At 35.7% G+C, this 22,829-nt stretch overlaps 2 protein-coding genes across 2 annotated transcripts; both read left to right on the forward strand.

The window, feature by feature from the left end:
- The first annotated feature begins 484 nt into the window (after nt 1-484).
- On the forward strand, nt 485-4,209 carry LOC133533726 (cuticle protein 8-like). Its single transcript, XM_061872759.1, has 4 exons — nt 485-1,619; nt 1,972-2,235; nt 2,537-2,703; nt 4,049-4,209. Exons 1-4 carry the CDS (start codon nt 1,608-1,610, stop codon nt 4,116-4,118), a joined length of 513 nt encoding a protein of 170 aa, XP_061728743.1. The 5' UTR covers nt 485-1,607; the 3' UTR covers nt 4,119-4,209.
- Nucleotides 4,210-13,267: 9,058 nt separating this feature from the next.
- LOC133533720 (cuticle protein 19-like) lies at nt 13,268-15,467 on the forward strand. The gene is made up of 4 exons (XM_061872754.1): nt 13,268-13,535; nt 13,834-14,253; nt 14,342-14,508; nt 15,274-15,467. Exons 1-4 carry the CDS (start codon nt 13,494-13,496, stop codon nt 15,341-15,343), a joined length of 699 nt encoding a protein of 232 aa, XP_061728738.1. The 5' UTR covers nt 13,268-13,493; the 3' UTR covers nt 15,344-15,467.
- The last annotated feature ends 7,362 nt before the right edge of the window (nt 15,468-22,829 follow it).

A 22,829-nucleotide genomic window follows, 5' to 3' on the forward strand; every position in this document is an offset into this window, starting at 1 on the left:
TAGTTGTGCTTTTTTATGGCAAATTACTATGCAATAGGCAATTATTAATCCAGATCGGTATGCGACGTAGCTGACCGCATCCTGCGTAAGGAAATTAACTTTTCCGCTGCTGATCTCCAATTAAACCGATATAATGTGATTATGAATAAATAATATAATCCATCTAAGCACATAAAATATAAGAATTAAAATTAATGCTCCGTAAAGCCTATAGATCATGATCATCATGCAAATGTTTTAAAATATTAATCGGTAAGTGGTAAAAAAACATTTGAAACAGGGAATATCTGGCAGGGGGTAACTGATATTTACTAATACTTATTCGGAAAGTCAAGACATTTGTACCTATGTATAAAATTGCATGGTTTATCCAGTAATAGATATGTACCTTAATAATTGAGGGAGACCGGTGAAAGAAAGATTATTGTTGATTTTGGATTTCATACAATGAAATTTAAAAGACTGGTAAAATACCCGCAATAGGGTATTCGACTATATTTAAAATAACTTATTTCACACCATGCATGAAATAATATTAAAAATGGCTATAAGTTTGCTTAAAAGAATTGAGAAGTACCCTCAATTCCTCACGGAATCCATCATCAAAACTCAAGCTTGACAAAAATGTACCTTGAAAACCTAACTGCTTCACAAACGTGCGAAGAGAACCAATTCCCAAACGTGAACTATGCGGTGTTGAAGAGTTCCATTCTGTTCATCATCAGCAGTTCCGCTTCATCAAATGTCACTTCTACAAATGTAAATGCTTGATTTGATGATGAAAATACTAAGATCACTATATATGCCTTTAACATTTGAGGAGCTCCCTCGATGTCTCATGGACTCCATTGTCAGAACTCAAACTTGACAAAAAATTGTCTTAAAAATCTAATTTGCTTCACAAACACAGCGAAGAGGATAAATCGCCAAACGTGAACTATGCGTCGTTGAAGAGTTCCATTCTGATCATCATGAGCAGTTCCACTTCATCAAATGTAAATGCATGATTTGTTGATGAAAATATAAAAATTACTATATATATGCTTTTCACATTTGAAGAGTTCCCTCGATTCCTCGTGGATTCCATCATTAGAACTGAGTTTACACAAAAACAGGACCAATCTGTATATACATAGATTCAAGCAAAAAAATAATTTTCAAAATCGGTTCAGAAATGACGGAGTTATGAAGTAACAAACTAAAAAAAAAAAACACACCGAATTGATAACCTCCTCCTTTGGAAATCTTGAAGTCGGTTAAAAATACAACTCGATTGAAAAAAACTCAAATTATTGTTACACTAATTCATTCGGTTGCCCCTCATTGGGCTCGAATTTTGCCAAACAAAAGAATCATCAAATTACACTTTTTTGGGAGCTTTCTCAATGTTACATTACGCTTCAGCAGCTTAGCATGTCCAAAAGCAATTGATATCGATACCATGACACATATTGTAATTCCATAATAGTTTTGATTCGACCTTTGTCTATTGTCGCGGTCCGCGGCCTGCAGCCCCACTAGTTCTGTTCAGTGTTAATAATATAAAAACCAGCGGCCACTGGTATTGACATCAATCAGCGACCAACGTTGAAGTTAACAAGAGCAAAATGTTCAGCAAAGTGAGTTAAATTAATGACGCATATTTTAATTCATGCAGTTTTTATAATTCAATTTTGGCAAAGTATTTGCAAGGCAATTAAAAAATGTAGTTTAGCTACTCGATTTTGAAGCTTTTGATTATTAGCTAAATTTACAATCAGGGTCAATTGTTAAACCAAAAATTTACAATAGTGCAGCAAAATGCGTCTTCTATTCTCAAATACACCAAACTTTAAAAGGCATATGCTAACTTACCCTGACATTCCAATACTTACATTATTCTCATTTCAATGTCTCATGCTTAACAAAGATAGACCTGACAGTGTCTCATAATCATAACGAAATGACCTGTAACCTAATTTGATTTGCCAGATCATAGCTTTCGGCGCCATGGTCGCAGCCGCTTATGCGGGTTTGATCCCAGAATACGGACACGCGGTGTCTTCCCAGAGCATCGTGCACCACGGCGACTACGCGGCCCATGGCTACGCACCCCATGGCGACTACACCTACGGCCACCTCGCCGCACCCGCCCACTACGCCGCGCCTCTGGCCCACGCCGCGCCCCTTGCTCACTACGCCGCCCCCGTCGCCTACGGTCATGGATACGAGGGACATGAGGGACATGATGAATATGTAAGCTAACAGAAAATTTGCAGGCACTATATATGAATACCTACTTGTTCTTAAGACTGAAAGTAATAACGTGTAAAATTCACTTTTGAACCAATCCGCTTCTGTGAACTCGGTTATATACCTACTGCTGACACGGAAATTTTTAGTCCGTCTGCAAAAGTTTATACCTAATTTTTTTTTTTTTTTTTGTATTGTCTGTTTCTTAAAAATTTGTATGTATCAGTAAATATGCTCACTTGACGACCATCAACCAACCATCAACACAGCGTGTATGATTCGGCTAATAACTTGGCTATTCCAGGCTCACCCCAAATACGACTACGCGTACTCCGTGTCGGACCCGCACACCGGCGACCACAAGTCGCAGCACGAGTCCCGCGACGGCGACGCCGTGCACGGCTTCTACGAGCTGGTGCAGCCCGATGGCTCCGTGCGCAAGGTCGAGTACACCGCCGATGACCACAATGGGTAAGAAATAATTATCACACATTTTTGTCTTACATAATATTCTTGATGGAATTAAATAAGTAGTTTAACACCCAGCATACTACTCCCCTTCCGTTTTACTTTTCGTAAACAGTTCTAACCTTTTACGAATAAAAAATGCCTACTTACCAAATTAACCAATTAATTAATTAACCTTTTAAGGTTCTTGGGTGTTACGGCTCTCCATACACCGTCACAAAAACAATTGATTTTAGAACAGATTTATCTTTTTTCCACCTATAGGTTAATTAATAAATATTGTCCACAAAGCATATAGTCTACTCGACAAACTAAAAACGGTAAAAAATAGAGATACTACTCCTAAAAATACGTGTGATACCTCATTAGATTCATAATGATGTCTAGAAAAATATATTCGAAGCCTTTATCAGCACGCAAAAAAATTCAAATGTTGTAGACAAAAAAGGGCGGTATTTAAAAAAATGGAATAAAATATAATTAAAGAAGAATAGTACATTACGATACAAGTGCGAAAAATAGGAAATTCGAAACGAGTGGCGATAAATTAAAACACGACCGAAGGGAGTGTTTTAAATCGACACGAGTTGCGAATTACCTATTCGCACATGTATCGTACAACGTTTTACAGTACATATGGCCCTTTAAATGTTCGACACAGTAACATAATATGCTACTTCTCGCACTAGTGCTATAAAGTAGCCCCATATGTACTGTAAAAAAATTTCAGTCAAATATTCTGGACTTGTAGAACTGAATCTCCATTATTTATACTTTTTATATACAAGTACTTATTTATACAAATAAGGCAATTATAAAGTTACAATTTTTTCTCAGTCTTTATCGTAAATCTGAAATAAATATTTTTCTATACATCATCTAAAATCCAATGAGGTATCACACGTATTTTAGGAGTAGTATCTCTATTTTTCAAATTTTGAGTAGACTATATAGATATTTCTAACACAATATGCAAAGTAGGTACACTTCATACAAGCTTGACCGATGACTTTATATTAGAACCAAATTGCAAATTAGCTATCTAACAAATTGATTTTATTACCCAAAACAATAGCCTACACTAGTAAGTTTAGTGATCCAAAGTATTTGTTTGGTCCAGTACGAGTTAACCCTTTAGGACGCCATGTAGGTTAGGAACAACCATTACACTATTGATAATATTTTGCATTTTTTCCTAATCAGTTTCATAAAGACCATTGATGTTAAGGAGGCTTAAAGGAGGCTTTTTGTGCGTTAAATGCTAGTCCTAAACCCAAGTAAACTTTTCAGTGACCTCTTCAACTTCATCGTAAGTTATTGACCTTACACTATTGTTATACATTTTCAGGTTCAACGCGGTCGTACACAACTCCGCCCCGTCCATCCACCCCGAGCCCTACCACGGCCACCATTACTAAGAAGATCTCTCCTGTTTTAGTGTTGTTGTGATGTCTTAAACAAAATGATGAACTTGTAAATAATAATTTATTAAATATTTTGTATAACGAATTTGACTATAATTCCCTCGAGTTCATAATAATGTTAACAATGCTGCGAAAATAATATAACCAAATATAAAAGGTACGTATTATAAGGGCTGGCCTAATATCCACGCACAAAAAAAATTGACAAAACATAATAGTGTATGAGCCGCCGCCCGTGCAGGACAGCATCTCGACGACTCAAATACAATTTCAATTCTCAGTAAACTCATAATCTTTTCCAAAAATAGGTACCTACTGGTTTACAAGGGTAATGGCAAAACATTCAAGTGCAGAATGTGATTGTGTTGAAGATAGAATATTTTTACAAGAACTTAACAAGTATGTGGTAAAGGTTTGAAGAGTTTACTTCTAATTGGCCGCAATAAAGAGTGTGTGGAAAGCGCTCCCATTTGTGCTTTAGAAATAGTTATTTGTACAACAAGAGAGCAAAGTTTGATATTTCTTCGAGTGCTTCTTTGAGTCCCGTGCAAGCGAAAGATTCTATAATAGATTAACGATAGATTAATAGATAGTATAAGCGCACGAGATGTAAATAACTTTGATCTCGTGTAGTACACAAAAATTTTCACGTCAGTCAGCCATCAAAAAATACAACCTGAAAAAATGTAATCCAGACGCACGGATCACTATTTCACTCATTTTTTCTGAAGGTATTCTAACAATTAACTCTAATTATCGCAATAAAACTAAACGAAAGAAATTTCAATGAAATAATACGAAAATAATGAATTAACGAACATCAATTGACAGTTCAACCAACATCTTTATTTTGTAAAAAAAAAACTTTGTAAGATACGGTCCGAATTGCGGATACTACTATTTGTCAACTATAGTAGAGATCGTTAAAAGTAGTTAAGTAGAATTATTTACTGCGTAACAATTGTGTAAATTTGTATAAGTTCATTGATTTGATTGTATGATAAAATACGCAAAATATGGTGTTTTTATTAAATTTTAAACTTTTATTACATTAATTAATTATTACGAATGAAGACTCGTAGGGTGTTTTGGAACGATGCAGTCTAACTTATTTCGGGGGTCTATTATAAACCGTCAATATACCGTTGAATTACGTATGCACTTTTTTGTCCCTTTCTTTTTGCTAATGACGTGAAAGGGACAAAGACAATAGAATCCAAATATTTCGAACTTGTATTAGGCCCCGCACGTTGAAATGACATTCGAATCTAAAGGTCACTTGAATGTTATTTTGTCTCACTCGGTGAGCAAAATGCGATTTTGCTCACTGTTTTTAAGCAGCAAATTACCCTTGTTCGAGCTGCTGACGTGAAAAAGATTTTTTTAATGAGTCTGGGTATTAGAATCGTTAGTTTAAATGGATTGTTTTCCCATTTGTGAATTTGCGGCGAACTAAAGAAATTATTCTTTACTATGATTACTATGTGTTAATTACTTTTCGTGTAATATATGGTCTAGTTGTAATTAGCCATAGGTATACGATCTAAATGACGTCGATAGACCTATAACATCGTAATAACGTTTAATTAACAAAATAAATGATAATCACAAATTTCCGAACTTGAAAACGGGACATGGATTGGATTTCGTTTACAGTAAAATCCAATTCGTAAAAAAACATTATCACCAATTACCATTGTAAGATATAAAGTGGCTTTAATACAAGTATCCGTTAAGGAAAAGACATTTAAAGTATATAAATTATTGAAGCCATCCAAATTAGATAAAGTTTGTCGCTCTACCAGTTTCTAGAAATTTCAGTGACTGGCTAAAATGATGTCTTTGTTCATCACATCATTTTACACACATCAAATCATAACACATGAACACATGATAGAACAAAATAAATAAGGAAAGTGCAGTACAAGACATCACGGGTGATGTTGATTGGCGTTGAACATTTTAGACAAAAAAGGTACTCGAGTTCGGTCAAAATTTGAACATGATCACGAGTAATTTACTAAATAGAAGTGAACAGTGTATGTGCTCAGTGACAGTATATTATAATTTAGTTTAATAATATTGAAAATTGGGAAGAGAAATCTGACATCAGTTTGTTTTTTTTTATATTCAGGCACATTAATGTAAAAATATGACTTAGCAAAATCATGCTGGATGTGAGTCGCTTCCAACCGGTACATGTGGAGGTCCAAGGGGGAGGCCTATGTTCAGCAGTGGATGTCTTATGGCTGAGATGATGATGATGATAAGAAAATTAACATTCTAAATATCATATAGTATCGTCAAATCTAACCTCCAATAATATGACAATACGAGTTAAGGCACAGGCATCTTCGTGAATGACACGATCTATAATATAATATAATGTTTAAATATAATATAATGTTTAAATAATATAATGTTTATGATTTTTACAGCTGCCAGTTTACTCTTTTTATTAGACTCTTATAAGATACGAAATTACGCGATAACTTAAGTTTAGTGTTATCTTATCAATGCGGATCACGGTCTTATAAATAATCAACTAGTAAAAAGTAAAGGGCTTGTTACTCGTATGGTAGCAATTTGTAGTAATGAGTATGTTACAATACAATACTACGAGTGTAATAGTTGTAGCAATTTTATTTTTTGATAAATTTGTAAAACTTTTATAGTTATCCATGAATAATAAATCCCCAGAAGGTAACATTTGGATTGTAAATCTGTTTTGAATTTGTTTTGTGTATGATGCAATAAATTTAAAATTGAAATCATTTAATTCGAGCACAAATTACATACAATAATACTATTTAGCTATCTTTATCTATGTTAGTGTTTAAAATAAATAACTAAAACTAATTAATATTGTTTTCATCTCTCCTGTTCGGAAAGTGTGATTTTCATGAGCAGATAGCCGGGTGGAAAGTAATTATTTTTTTAAAGTTATGCTATATAAAATAGACCCAGTGTCTGTACCTCCATTCATTTAAGGCGGTACAGACACCTATTGCTATCTCATTCTGTCTCTTGAAAAAAAGCTATTCAAATCATTCTACTATTCCACTCATTCATGGTGGTACAGACACCTATTGTTATCTCCTTCTGTCTCTGGGTGGATTGGGTTTTATAGACTGAATTCGTACCCAATTTATCGGGATTGTATCAAAAACCGTTTGCGATTTGTTGCATGTGCTTTGTTTGTTGTCTATAGAATAGAGCCCATTACACTGAAACTTTTTAATTGGAAACAAAATCATAGAAAAGGCGGGAATAACGGATAAAACAAAAAAATGTTCAGTTCTGAATAAAAATGGATTTATCGTGTGATTCCAGCGACGAAAAAATTAATTCAACTCCCGAATAGATAAAAGTAGAGGCGAAAACGGCGATCGATAGTTTGTTACCGGAATGTTCTAAGGAGAGATACATGAAGGCATACAACCACTTTATAAACTGGAGAAGCGCTAAGAAAGTAAAGTCGCTTTCGGAAACCGTGTTTCCGGCATATTTCGCAGAAATATCGAAGACTAAAACCATCTACACTTTGGAGCACGTATACAATGCTTAAATAAACTATTCATAACAAGCATCAAGTTGATTTGAAGAATTTTACGAACTTGTTAGCATTTTTAAAAAGACGATCGGAAAACTTTAAAAGCAAGAAATTAAAGATTTTCACTGCAAAAGAGGTCGAGAGATTCTTAAACGACGGTCATAATGTCCTATTAATTTGTCTTTTTCGAATTGTTCAAATTTTTCTGTAAACTTCAGAGACATGTCAAACGCTTATCCTATTTGTATGGTAAACTTTAACTAATTTAATTTCATTGTTGTTATGTCGTTTACCTATCGCTGTAAGTATGTATCTGTTCATAATTTGTTCTAAAGAAATATATCTATAATAAACCTACATTTTTTGTGTTTGAGTTTCCTCATAGTCGAAATGAAAAGTAGAGTGTTTAACTCAGGTAAAAGTAACCATCTCACCCTCGAACTATTCTCGGCTGATATGGATCACTTTCCACCCTTGGTTAACAATCTACTATTATTTCGATGATGCGTTGGGTACATGTAGTTGGTTCCAACGCCTCATCAGTGGGCAGTCCACTCTGACGACAAATGCTAAAGAATATTTATTTACTTGCTTAAATCCCCGGCAGGTTATAAAACTTAACAATGCGAAAATTATATGTCGGTTTTGTAAGATAAGGAGGTTAAAGAAATAACCGTAACTATAAATGAAAATGCACCGCCAATATGTAAGTGATCACATAACTTCTGAAAGACTGAACCGATTGCTAATTTTGACAATGAAATATTTGTGAAAGTTCCGGGAACGTTATGAAAAAATATGGAAAAATTGCGAGGGAAATGATAAAAACAAAAATATTCTTTTCCCCTACAAACTGTTCCTACCTGTCAAACATTTGATTCGTCCCGCCGGTGCCGTAGACTCAGTCCCCTCAAATTAAATAACGTATTAAAATAAAGATTTCGAATTGACAACATACATACAGGTATATTGGATAAATCCTAAAATAAATATGCGTATACAGCATTTTCATGTTTCACTTAAAAGCATCAATTAATATTTCATATTTATCTTGTAAAAAACCGGCCAAGAGCATGTCGGGCCACGCTCAGTGTAGGGTTCCGTAGTTACTCTTCCGTCACAATAAGCTAAACTGGAGCTTAAAGTATAGTAAATTGTTAACCAAGGGATGAAACGGTACCTTTCACGCGAGTTAAACAAATAGGCAAATTTGCATAATCAGTACCTAATTAAAGTAAGTCTTTTTACTATGAAGGGAAAACTTTTTGCGATAACTCAAAAACAGCTAAACTGATCATGTCCGCTATAGTTTTCATTTAATGTCTTTCTTAAGTTCTACTTCCACGATTTTTTTCATATTTTGGACTTATTGTTCAAAAGTTAGAAGGGGGGGACACAATTTTTTTTTCTTTCGGAGCGATTATCTCCGAATATATTCACTTTATCAAAAAATGTTTTTTGAAAACCCCTTTACCCCTTTTTGAAAAGACCTTTCCAACGATACCCTACACTCTAGGGTTGAAGCGAAAAAAAAAATTCACCCCCACTTTACGTGTACGGGAGGTACCCTAAAAAAAATATTTTTTTAGATTTTATTGTACGACTTTGTCGGCTTTATTGATTTATATATCCATGCCAAATTTCAGCTTTCTAGCACTAACGAGCACGGAGCAAAGCCTCGGACAGACAGACAGACAGACAGACAGACAGACGGACATGGCGAAACTATAAGGGTTCCTAGTTGACTACGGAACCCTAAAAAGGCTGTATTACCCTTATTACAATCATCTAACTGTGCTAACTCTGACAGAGTGTCTTAACGTCATCATAAATATTTGCGAAAATCAAGTTAATTAATTGCATAATTTAAATTTCAATAGATATTACTTGAGGCCGAACATACAAATTGATGTAAATATCATCTCATTTTAATCTAATTCGCCTGTGCATCTCACTCGTACATATGAAGTGAGCAATAACAAATACGAGTATACCAAATACATAATAATAAGAACATGTCAGATTGAAACATCTATTCTATCGCAAATTTATTTAGTTACCTTTAGTTACCGGGAAGTTACAGTACCCCTAGTGTAAAAAATATTTTCGACAGCGAAACGTTACGTACGCGTTTGCGTTAAGTGTCATTTTGTATGAGATTTTTGACTTTCCAAAACGTCCCGCTTGGCGCGCTGTTCAAAAACCCATACAAAATTAAACTTAACGCAAACGCGTACGTCACGTTTCGCTATCGACTAAATTTACACTAGGGGTACTGATCTCTGTTTATTGATATTTTGCTGGGATATCAGTTATAAGCTACGTCGGAAATGAAGATACCTAAATAAATTCGCAATAGACCCTATAAAATCGTGTTTTAATATGTGTTCGAAACGCAAAAGTTTTAAGTGCAATAACAGATTTTTTAAGCTTAAATGCCGGTGTTGATGCCGATGTAGCAAGGGGAATCGACGATTTCACCACGACGACAATTTTATGTACATTTCCGGGTCGATAAGCAATGTAGGAAAATTGACATTGTCTGGTGATATTTGACACAGCAGTGAAACAGGGGCCTGGGGACCGATTTTTTAATTTCAAGCGCTCGATTTCGTCACACGAAAATCTGCGGAAACCGGCGATATGCTATTTCTGAAATACGAGTGAAAGAAATTGGAAATCTATTGGTAAGTATTGACCACTCGTTTTCAATACTATTAGTAAAATTTAGATGCTTAGTAGTAGAGATAGTATCAAAGGGAGAACATAAACCGTGCGATCAAAATTCAAAATCGGCCCCCTGGTCCCTAATAGTCCTCCGTTGGTTTAATGCTCAGAAAAATGGGTTTAGCACACAAACCACTGCTTCCAGTAACATTTATTTTATTACATACATACCTACATATGAATTTGTGCTCTCTCTCTACATTCTCCGTTTCATTATGAGGTGTACAATAAAGAATATTTATTATTATAGTATTCGTTAAATATAATTACAAAGATCACATCGAAAATAACACCGGGCGACGGCATCCTGCCAAGTCTTGACACTATAAAAACTAAAATGATCATAAACACAACAACCAAAAAGCATAAGGCCACATTCAGAATGTTAACTATTGTGATGACTAAATAACCTAAGTATTTAATATAAATATAAGGAAAGGTAAGTGAACAATTTAATTTTGCGTGGCCTGTAATGGAAATTAAGCGACGTAATGAAATACAGTTATAATTAGGCAGAGCTGTGACCCCACGCATTTTTATGTATCGCGTAATTTCATCGTGTCGTAAATTTTACAATATATCACAAGTGTTAACACATAACCATATCATATCTAATTTCAAAAGTGTTGGCCAACTAGAGCAGACATGGCTACAGATGTACAGATGCCAAGTAAGTAAAGGAATGCAAACAAACTAACGGCCCGATTCGAAGAATGAGATACGATAACGATATTTTTTGGTTTAGATAAGTTCTCATTTAGGTTACGGAAGGTGGAGATAAGGAACGAAATCTCCATGTACCAAAAAGTGTCATCAAAAAACTTTAAATAGGTGGCGCTACAATACCTAGAGTACTTGAACAAAAAAATCAAATCACAGACAGCGCAATTCACTCCGTCAATAACGCCTAGGTTCTTAGCTACTCTAGCGCTACTCTGGAGAGATTTGGAACTATTATTTATAGCTGTCAGTTGGACACTTTTGCAACAGATCTACCATAAGAGATGCCACTCCTCTTAATTCCACACTCCATAATTTATGTATCGTTTGTAGTCATATAATTGACAGAAGCAGCTCGATTCGGGCAACCAATGTCACTTTGATGTTAGAAACATCGTAGATAGATCTTATTGGGATCACAGCGGAATCGAAATAAATGTCAATTTTGACATGTCATTTAGTTGTCGATCTTATAAAAAGATCTTTCCAAGATCTTAAACGTGTCTTAATCATTCTTTGAATCGGGCAGAAATCACATTATTTTATAACTTACGGGGTGCTTAGAAATTGATATTTTATATTGTTTTAGCTACTGTGACAGTCGATAACGACGATTGTTGAGAAACTTAACTAAGTTTATCGTGACTTAAAAAAAGTGTATGCCTAATACTACACAAAACGTTATAATAAGTCTAAGTGGGTGGTCCGTTTTTCAGAATAAGCCAGACTTTGGGGAGCTTGTCTAAATTCCCCAACGCTTAATGTTACCATACAACACCTGTCTTTCTGTATGTGTTCAAAAAACAAGCATCAAAAGTAGCGGATCAAACAAGGTTTCCAAAGTATCTACCATTCTGTAACAGCTTAACAAAATGTGGTGGTTCTATACTCGTATGTACAACAATTGAGACGTTAAAAGATATACTTTTGAACGTAAATTTTAGAGATATATCAATATTATCAATATATATATAAGTTATCCGGAATATCAGATACTTTTGGCGCGTTGTTTCATCCGCTACTATTGATGCTGACCCTACCTATTACATGATAATAATACATAAGTACAAAATATCGATCAGAATAACTAACCGTACTAGGCTTTATAGGGGTTCTACGCATTAAAACAAACCCAGATAGATTAGTAAGTTAATAAATGTGTATAATCTGGCAAGTGTTCAATTCAAATTATGATAGTTCGGCACTATATTTATATGAATATGTCGCAGCCATTAGTTTAGTGTAGCCAGCCAGGTAATTAGACTCCCAGTCCGTTCATTAAAAACCAGTATCTAATTTTATGCCTAGGCCGATAGTTAATTGAACTAAAACTAATGAAAGTTGAACAACTTGGCGTATTGAAAGTCAGCCCTTTGAAAATGGACGATTCACTCAGCCAAGTGATTCGAATGTATACTAAAAGAAATAAAATAAAATACAATAATAAATATATACAATAAAATAAAATACAATAAAAAATACATAATAAAATAAAATCAATAAATAAATACAACAACCTAATCTAATCAAACATCATGAATTCATCAATGTCCAATTTAACTAATTGACTACACTACATTCAGCCAACTGGTTAAACGTTGCGCTTAATGACTTAGCTGGCTGTTCTTCAGGCATTTAATTATGTGCCGGCGTTTAATGGAATAAATAGCGTGACACTTGAATGGAAGAACAGGCACATTCATTCATATTTAGTTAAATTATATTTTAGACAAAACGCACAATTTTTCTAAAAGTTAGAAGGACTGCCGAGGCGCGGTGTGGTAACATATGTAACAGACTGAACACGCTCCCACACAAACTAATTCTGGTACTTGACACCACTTATGTACCTTGAGTTACCATTAAGTAACCACCATGAATGAAAATCTATGTCATTAGTACTTACTTAATTATATTATTGTCACATACATAATATATCTTTATTTACTTACAATTTAAATGATCACACAACAATGTGTTAATCTGTAAATGTATGTAACAATAAGCTTTTCACACCACGCGGCGTCCCGAAAACAACTAAGAATATTAGGACTATTAGGAGCAAACATCGAATGATCGCGCATGCTTCTGAGACCTCATTGACCTACAATAACAAGGCAAGGTATACAATAAGAACAGAGTAACTACATCTAAAGCTCACGACAGTTACAACGTTTTCCTATCGGCGTGCCTACTATCTTAGTTGGGCGTATTTGCGTTAAGTAATGATCATTCGGTTGATAGTATGTAATGTGAGAGCGCAAGACAAAGCGACGACCTTGCGCTCTGGGGACGCGCTGAGAGCCCACGCCCCACCGCACCACCGTTAACACCACTTCTTATAAAAACCACTGTTGCTTATCAAATGTATGTCAGTCACGCATCTCTATCCAAAAAACATGTTCACCAAAGTGAGTCGCCAATATTTACGAAAGCTACTTAAGCAGGGTTAAGCGGTCACAAGTTAATCGTTGCGGTTAATACAGGCTTAGCTCATGCTTTGCCTGAAATAGCTCAGTAAATAGAATTTAATGATACCTAATTTGAGATAAGAGTAAAGCAATAAGGTTGTACTGAATTACTAAGTTTACTTAAACCAGATTTTGTCTTTGAAAGTGCTAAAGTTAACGATTTTAAAGTAAATACTAGCCTGAGAACTCAAAGGTTTCGCGTAATGTATTTGCAGTTTAACCTGTTTATCTATTGCAGATTTTAGCTCTCAGTGCTGTGGTAGCAGCCGCTCAGGCTGGTCTTCTGGGACTAAGCCATGGCCTCGGCCACGATCACGGATATTCAGTATCTTCTCAGCACAACGTAGTCCAGCATCCCCACTATGCTCCTGAAGCACACTACGCTCATGAGGAATACTCCCATGGTAGCCACTACGCTGCTCCACTCGCCCATGATGCCCACTACGGCGCCTCTCCCCTGCTCCACACCTCTCCCCTGATCCACGCCGCTCCCATTGCTCATGCTGCCCCTCTCACCCATGCGGGACCCATTGGACATAGTGCAACCATCGCCCACATTGCCTCCTTGACCCATTCGGCTCCTTTGGCCCATGCTGGTCATATCGCCCCCATTGCTCCTCACAGTTATGCTTCCCACCATGACGGACATGACACATACGTAAGTATTCCAAATAACAGAAATAAAATACATTTACTTGAAGTTTATGATCCCGTACTTTTCAAATACAGAGACGCATTCTTTATAGGCCCACCCCAAATACCAGTACTCTTACTCCGTTGAGGATCCCCACACCGGGGATCACAAGTCTCAGCACGAAATCCGTGACGGCGACGTTGTAAAGGGTGGATACTCCCTGCTGCAGCCCGATGGCTCCGTACGCAAGGTCACCTACACCGCTGACGACCACAATGGGTAAGAATCTGTATCTCTTCGTCTTTTTCTCACTTTGCGTTTTCCCGGTTACGTCGTTAGGTACCTTTGAAGCCTGAGGTCAGTTTGACTAAGAAAAAATACCAAAACAATAGTGTAGTACAATTTGACCTCATGATTAGTAATCTTTTCCCAACCTCAGCAATGGTTATCTATTGAAAATTTTGCGATTACTATCATTAACTATTTGACCAGCAAGGACATCTCAACAATAAGACGCATTGTTAGAACTGCGTTCATTTGAGTCTCGTACTTAACCTCTGCGTAGTCATTATAATTCTACGCAATGTCCAGCACGAGTTGATGACATTGCAACTTTCCCCAAATTGCGTAAATAGGACCATTTAACGAGTTGCTGGTTATATTTGACATTGCTTTCCCAGGAAGCTTTGTACGTAATACGGTCGTAACTTTAGCACATGTTTACATGTTATCATATGGTGGTCAAACCGGTACCGCGCACGTTCCGGTGTCTACCGTATGAGTAATGACCTCACGCGACCCCTGCGTCGTCGGCTGCCAGAACAGGTGGTTTAATAACAAACTCGTTCATGAACGAGTTCTGATAACGAGAACAATAGAGTTTTAAGGTCTAGAGTTTTAAGGTACTGATAACTAAACTCTGCAATATGTGTTCCCGACCATAAGTATGAGATCACTTTGTGTCTGTGTCTGCCTACTATCAGATGAACCGCATCTTTGTTGGTGCTATCAGGGTAAAAAAACTTGATTTCTGTTTTCTTGCAGATTCAACGCAGTCGTGGAGAACTCTGGACCTAGTCACCACGTGTACTCTTCTCAGCACCACCATTACTAGATCTCGTATTAACAAATAAGCTTTACAAACAAGACTTATACCTTGTTTATTTATTAATATTATTTGAATGTACAATGAAGTCAAGATAGATAAGATAAAGATACTGATTAAAAAAAATGTTCCATATTAGTGTCTGATTTGGTGATGTCCAATATTTACAGGTTGATTCAAAAGGTCTATCACGAAAACTTTGAACGGTCATTATTTTTTGCGGGCATTCAGAGCTGTTCAAAGCTAGGTAGCTTTTGTGAATTCGTTTGTCAGTATTATAATGTATAACAAACCCATTTATATTGTTTGAAACGCTTTTTTGTAAGAAATAGGAAGAAGTACAAAATAAATTGAAGTATTAGCTATACTTAACGGCCAACCTACATAACAATGTAAATAGTTACATTTTAAGAAACACCTAGATACGAGCTAGTCCTTTACGGAGTGTTGCGAAAGTTTATTAAAATTCATCTCTTACAAATGCAACCGGCTGTCATAGGCGTTTTAATCGAGTCTAAGGTACTTTCCTGCTCTAGTTATCAAATCGATACATAGTTGCATCGAGTCGATCAATCATGACTCGATATTATTCAAGAACAAACAAATATCAGTTAAGTAAATTATTCGAATGAAATCGGGATTTACTTGACGGACTAACAATTTCATCACATCATACTTATTTCAAGTACTCAATGAAATTCTACAACAGTTGTATCTAATTAAAATGCCTGGTTTTGTTGCCTTACTTTCATATTCGACTACCGTAATGCTCTATAAACTGTTTAATCTCAATGTCGAACGAAATATTTCCTCTAGGCACCTTACTAAGGACAACTAAACTAAACTCTGACTGACGTACTTATCTGTGTTACTACCTACTTGTATGAAAACTATGGATATTTAAAGCTATAAATATCGTTAAGAACACTTGCTTCTAAGTTGAACTTTTATCTATGGGTAGACCAGCACGCTCCTGAAACAACACATCGCTCCCTTCACAGAAAACTTTCAACGCGTATATTAATGTTTTAAAATTTCCTCGGCCGTTTCGAGGACGGCATTGTTCCCGTGAAGTTGGACATGGAATTCAGTTATTAATAAGCGAAATCGAATATCGCTGGTTGAGAAACCAAACATCGTGAGTGTTGTGTGTCGACCGAGTGACATCCCTAGTGTGCAAAACTTTCAAGTCGATAACAAGACCAAGTGCGGGTTAGTACGAAAAACTTGAACAGCTAAAAGATATTGATGTCAACTTTAGGCAGTATTTCTTCGAGACCACGGGACAATGCCATCCTCGAAACATCGGAGGTAATTTCAAAACTTAATATTACGCGATTAAGTCCCATTTTCTTAAAAAACTAATAAAATCGTGAAAATTTTAAATCGTTGATTGTCAAAAACGTAAGTTCTTTAGTAGGTACTACAATCAGCAGCAATCGTAGCTAAATGGAGGAAGTGATCTAAATTTGCTCTTAATTTCTGGAAAATAAGTTAAACTCAGATAATTTTGAACACATCGCCTGTTTAGAAATGTATGCAGCTGATTATAAGAGAGAGGATTTAAACCGACACCAATAACCTACGATTCGTAAGGCGCATGCCTAACTGCTTAGTCACTATCTCTACAAAACGTCTTAAAAGTTTATCTTATGTCGAAAGTTTAGATTTCTAGGTCATTAAGTAATCCTGGTCCAGATTTTACGCCCATGCTTGATAGATACCCTATCTCGACGCCTTGTTTAAAAGATACTCTATCGCGACTGCACGTAACTACTTAGACTAGATCATTTCTTAATATGCACAGCCTTTTACAACAACTTCATTAAGTTTAACCAGCTATTTTGAAACTTAAATAGATTTATCGTTTGTGAAACAAAACGTTGTTCCTTAATATACTACATACTCGCTAAATGCATTCAACAATACAATCAATATCACAAAGAGTAGTTAAAATGCCAATCACGAGTTAACGTTTATTATCAACATAAATTTAATTATTATTAACAGCAATTTTTGCGTTGTTTGACATAAATTAAATCTAAGTAAGCAATTTACAATAACTGTTGTTATTATTTAATAGGCAACAGATAGTTAAACGTTGGTAATATGTGATTTTATACATAATTAAGTACTTTAACAAATTAATTCGCATTAATACCTACCTACTTACGGGGATAGACCGTTTAATTAGATGATTATGGAGGATTTCCTTTATGAATTTAGATATGCAGTTTTCAAATTTTTTACGCATCCTCGGTTCGGAGGCCAAAATTTGAAAATCAGTATTAAGAGATAGGTCAAAAAACGGGACCAATGTCATATAGCATAAAAATTACATTTATATATAAATAAGCCCATGTATGTACTCGTATATTAAAATCAAGCACGGACATAATAGAAAAAGATAATTAGTTTTAAACAACAAACTAGATCAAAGTCATATACAAAGGAACAAATTACCAAGGCGTCCAGTGCCCAGGGCTGGCCATTTGTTCCTTTGTATACGATAGTTATTTAGTTTACAGCTTAAATAGTATTGTGTCTACTTGTAGAAAAACACAAATGAAAATATTTTCTTTGAGAGTAATTTAATTTGTTCTTAGAGAAATTTAAACAACCTTTATTATTTTAAGGCTTTTATTGGTGTCAAAAAACTTATTCTTATTCAGATGGAACGAATTTCTTGCCAATCGCTCAACTCTCAGGATTAATAATGTATTCAAATACTTTAAACCTTTCGCAAATTGCACATATAGGTACTATATATAGCTATTCAAAGCTAGTACTCTAAATAATAATAATAATACTAGTTATAGATAGCAATTATGTTTCCCACGAATTGATTTATGATAAGGTGACTGTGAACTTGCTTATCTGAAACTTTACGGCGTAAAGTTTACGCTGTTCGGTAGGCAGTAGGCACTACTCATTTAAGTATAAAACTTTACACCCTTGGTACTAATTAGGTCTTCTTTTTAATAAATATGTCTAATAACGAAGTCCGGATAAACCTATTATACTAATAATACGGCAATAACATAATTGAAGTACAAAGTATGGTCAGGAAAACCCGACCAACTTTAACCATAGATTCCGATTCCATGGTAAGTATCTCATAGGAATAAAAAAACAGTCTAGAATTTTTTTTCTATCCACAAACTCATCTTAATCATTCGTCCTAATCGTGCCATTCGGCATTGTTTCATAAAAAATATGACTCCTAATCATAAAGACTGATTAAAAACACGGATATGAATTATGATTATTAGAATTTGATACCAGTACCTACCTCCTGATATTAACGTACACAGGTAGTAAATCAATCATGAACACAAATCGAATTCAAATCCTGGTACGTAATGAGATTATCTAAAATACGAGCAGCAGTCAACAAAGACCGACGAGAAAATGAATGGATCTCGATGTCACGGTCGATTATGTGCGGGTGACTAACCTCTGAACTCAAATAAAGCCTTTCAATAAGTTACCGGCCGCCTTGAAAATAACAAATTAAACCTTTCCGTGTATGAAAATAGTTATCTTAATATTATCCCGCTTCCGTGACCGCAGTGGTATGGATACACTCACGACCACATAACCCGTATTGCTCAACTACCCACAGAAAAACAATGGCATGAGATTAGTCTAGCTATCCTTCTCGAACGTACAGCTTTAAGATAGAAACAACTATGAACCGTGAGATAGTCTTAATTGAACTGATTGAAATCCGTTGAAAGACCCTTTATGCCGGACCTTTGCGATAGAGTGGGCGGTAGAATAGGTTCAATAATTACAAAATCTGATTTTAAACAATTAAATAAGTTATGCACGACGATCGTGCAACATTAATACTGGCCTTTCGAATGCTGATAATATGCAAGAATGTCGTAAATAAGTGATTAATTTATGACTTAATCAATTTATTACGGCTACTTGCATGAAATTATTACCTATACTTAAAAAGTTTAAGGCGATACTAGTACTTTTTATGTATTACCAGTAGCGACAATTTTCAGTCTGAATAATAAACAATGATTTTTATGGGCGATTAAAATAAATGTAGCGATCTTACAACACCAAATTTATGATATCACCTCCCTATTTGTGATCATGTTTCGAGCATCGGTTAGGAAACGGAATACCTACCGAACCGCTGACCGCGTGCGGTTAATATAGACACAGTTCATTCGATACAACATTGTCGCAATAACATATTGTAATGCTATTATTAACTGTTTCATAAATAGAGATCATACAAAGTCAAAGTTTGTATTAATTATGCAGGCTATTTAGATACGCATTATAATTGATTGCTGGTATTGTTGAAAATTTAATTTCGATGTAAATGATAGGTAATTACCTAGCTTTTATAAGGTCTGCATTGCTTTAAAATGCATATTTATGCTTGCTAACATCACTTGTAATTTTCATCTTATTGATTCTGAATAAACTATATGTAGGTAAATGGAACTATTAAGGTACCTGCACCAAAGAAGGCCAATCGTTATTTTTATTTTCCTTATGTTTAATTTAATTTAACTAAATATAATCCGCCGACGATCTGGCTAAAGTTGCGGGAAACTGTTGGTTGAGGGCAGCGAATGATCGGTGGTTGTGGAGATCTTTGGGGGAGGCCTTTGTCCAGCAGTGGACGTCTTTTGGCTGAGATGACGATGATGATTATTGATTAGGCAACTAAGGCACAATAGATACCTACAAAGCTTACAGAATAACATATAATATACAATAATAAAAATAGCGTCCTCTGCTATCGCGGCAGGTGCCTATAGCAGAGAACGCTGGTTCGATTCCAGCCTGGGGCACTGGAGGCCTTGGTCACTTTTTCTTAGTATATGACATTTATTTCAGTTTATAATTTATAAGGTGTGTTTCTACTTGAAATAAAAAGAAATTAAATTATTTTCTGTCAATAATTTAATTTGTTCTAATACTAAAATATTTTTTTTATTTTTTATTTATTGATTCGAATAATAAAAAACCTTAAAAGCTACAAATTATATCGGCGACACAGTTTTCTGTTGCGTCACATGTTCCGGTGTAGGATTTGGCAAATTCCTACGGAACCACCTAAACACCGCACCCTTCGCCAGAAGTCCGCGCTCGCAAATGGTTTCCAGCAGCGGCAGTGGTGCACGTAATGGCGCGATCGCAGTTTTCAGCTCGTAACGGATCTTCTTGCGAACATATTTCATCACATCGTCAGCCGTGGCGGAAACATGGAAGCGCGATACATATACATATACCGCCGTATTCGGCGATGCAACTCTCAGGCTAGAAGCAATATCTAGTTCCGCAGTGCCACATTGGCTCTTGCTAGGTGCCTTGCGCGGCCTCCTCTCCTTCGACGCCTGTGGGAATTCCTCTTCGGCGTGGGGTGGCCTCTCATCACGAGAAACAGATTCAGGCACACTTGAAGGTGCTTTTCTATGTTTTGTAGCAGCAGCGTAATCAAGACTAGGAGTTGCTGATATTAGTAGTGAGTTAGTTTTGTCTATCGTTCTAGCGAACACGGACGCAAAGTTTGATTCACATTGATAAAAGCATGAAATTTTGAAACTATGCAAGCTTAAAAACCGGGTCTTCTTTGGTGTAGGTACCTTACATAAAATTGGATTTAATAAGATAATTTACTCATAGAATATCGAATATACCTAATCAAGAAATACTAGCGTAGTGTGGCAGCTACTTTACTGCCGCCATACATGCTAAGGTGACATTCAGCTGCAAACTGCAACTGCATTACTGTTGCGTCATTACTGCTGCGGCATCAACGCCGCCGCTGTATGTTTCAATTTCTTTGATATAATGAGTATCGTTCGCCGCCACATTACTGTTGCGGTGGGGACTCGCATTCCGTAACTCATCTTATCAAATAAATTGTCAGATATAGATCGTGTCATTCACAAAGACGCGACTTAAAGGTTAGATTTGACAAATTCTCGCGTCATCGTGGATGACACGAACTATACAGCGGCAGCATCTACGCCACCGCAGTAATGTCGCAACAGTAATGCATCTGCATTTGGTTTTTGAGCTTTTATGATGAATTAACGAATTATAAAATAGGTAATACGATTATCTATTCTTGATAATTCTTTGTCACTTTTGCTAAAATATATGTTATATTGCTATTATTTATTATTTGCAATTAGTCATTATTAGTATTAAGATTATTTCACCATTGCAATAATCATAATACTAACAACAAGGTACAACCTAACAAGGTATTATGTACCTACGTATATGAATATATGGATGTTTTGATATGATATGGATATGACGTCGTGATACAACTGAGGATGCCGAAGACCGGGCAAAGTGGAGAAGATTAAGTAGGAAAGCGGACCCTGGTGCTAGGCCGGGAAAACGCTAGGTTGAAGAAGAAGATGAATATATATATATATATTTTACTTTAGCAAGTAGATTAGGTGCGGGGTTAATATGTATAAAAGTAACCTTAATTAAGGTGCTTCTCATTTAATTTAAAGGACATTATACATATTGTTTTTTGTTTAATGCCTCGAATTTTCTGAGCAGAGGTTCGCTGTGTACATTCAGTAGCGCTTCACCTTCATGAGACACTTAATGAACCATAATTGGATTTCATTGTCACCCAATTATTGTACTAAGTATGTATATTTTTAGTTAAACAACATTGCAATACCCATTCACAATGCTCAATAAAATTTAATACGCTTGGCTTTGAAATGCGTAGTTCGGCTGGAAATGAAATAGAGGTTAGAGCGTTTGTGGCATGTCTAATAACCGTTGAGAATCAGAAATTTACGAATATTGAGAGTGAGTATTTATTTAAAAAAAATATATTTTTTATTACATACACACAACCATCGTTACAGGATATCCAAATTCGACAGTATGGAATTTGACACACAAAATAAAATAATTACATAGGTATAGTAAATAGATTAAGTATTACAGTAACACAATACATACAGCGTGGCCCTTGTGAATTCGCTGAAAGAACAAAGAAACAAATCTAACTCGATCGCTACTCGATTTAATAATACCCACAATTTTTATGCTCACCAAAACTTCTCCACGCTCGAAAAGAAGAGGGGAGGGGATTTAAGCAGATTTTTTAATAGTATGAATACTAGTTGATGTGTTGCTGTACTGTATAACCCGGCCTTATGTATTTGAATCATGAAATTGACCGAAACTTACCTATGTTTACTCTTTATGGTACTCTTACGTCATTTTCGCGCCCTAATTAGGTAGGATATTAAGCACTAGTAGTAAGTGACATTACAAAATGAATCGAACTTGAAATTGTATTAGTTGTATTGCGCAAAAACTAATCTTTCCTTCTTTCTCGCGTTGTCCCGGCATTTTGCCACGGCTCATAGGAGCCTGGGGTCCGCTTGACAACTAATTCCAAGATTTGGCGTAGGCACTAGTTTTTACGAAAGCGACTGCCATCTGACCTTCCAACCCAGAGGGTAAACTAGGC

Source organism: Cydia pomonella, unplaced genomic scaffold, assembly GCF_033807575.1.
Source record: "Cydia pomonella isolate Wapato2018A unplaced genomic scaffold, ilCydPomo1 PGA_scaffold_202, whole genome shotgun sequence".
Lineage (NCBI taxonomy): Eukaryota > Metazoa > Arthropoda > Insecta > Lepidoptera > Tortricidae > Cydia > Cydia pomonella.

Bases quoted from the DNA above. Each gene is read 5' to 3' on its own strand.
- LOC133533726 (XM_061872759.1), top strand. The intron at 2,236-2,536 runs GTAAGCTAACAG...TGGCTATTCCAG, and splicing joins ATGAGGGACATGATGAATAT to GCTCACCCCAAATACGACTA. The intron at 2,704-4,048 runs GTAAGAAATAAT...ATACATTTTCAG, and splicing joins ACCGCCGATGACCACAATGG to GTTCAACGCGGTCGTACACA.
- LOC133533720 (XM_061872754.1), top strand. From the start codon at position 13,494: ATGTCAGTCACGCATCTCTATCCAAAAAACATGTTCACCAAA. The intron at 13,536-13,833 runs GTGAGTCGCCAA...TATCTATTGCAG, and splicing joins CAAAAAACATGTTCACCAAA to ATTTTAGCTCTCAGTGCTGT. The intron at 14,254-14,341 runs GTAAGTATTCCA...CATTCTTTATAG, and splicing joins ATGACGGACATGACACATAC to GCCCACCCCAAATACCAGTA.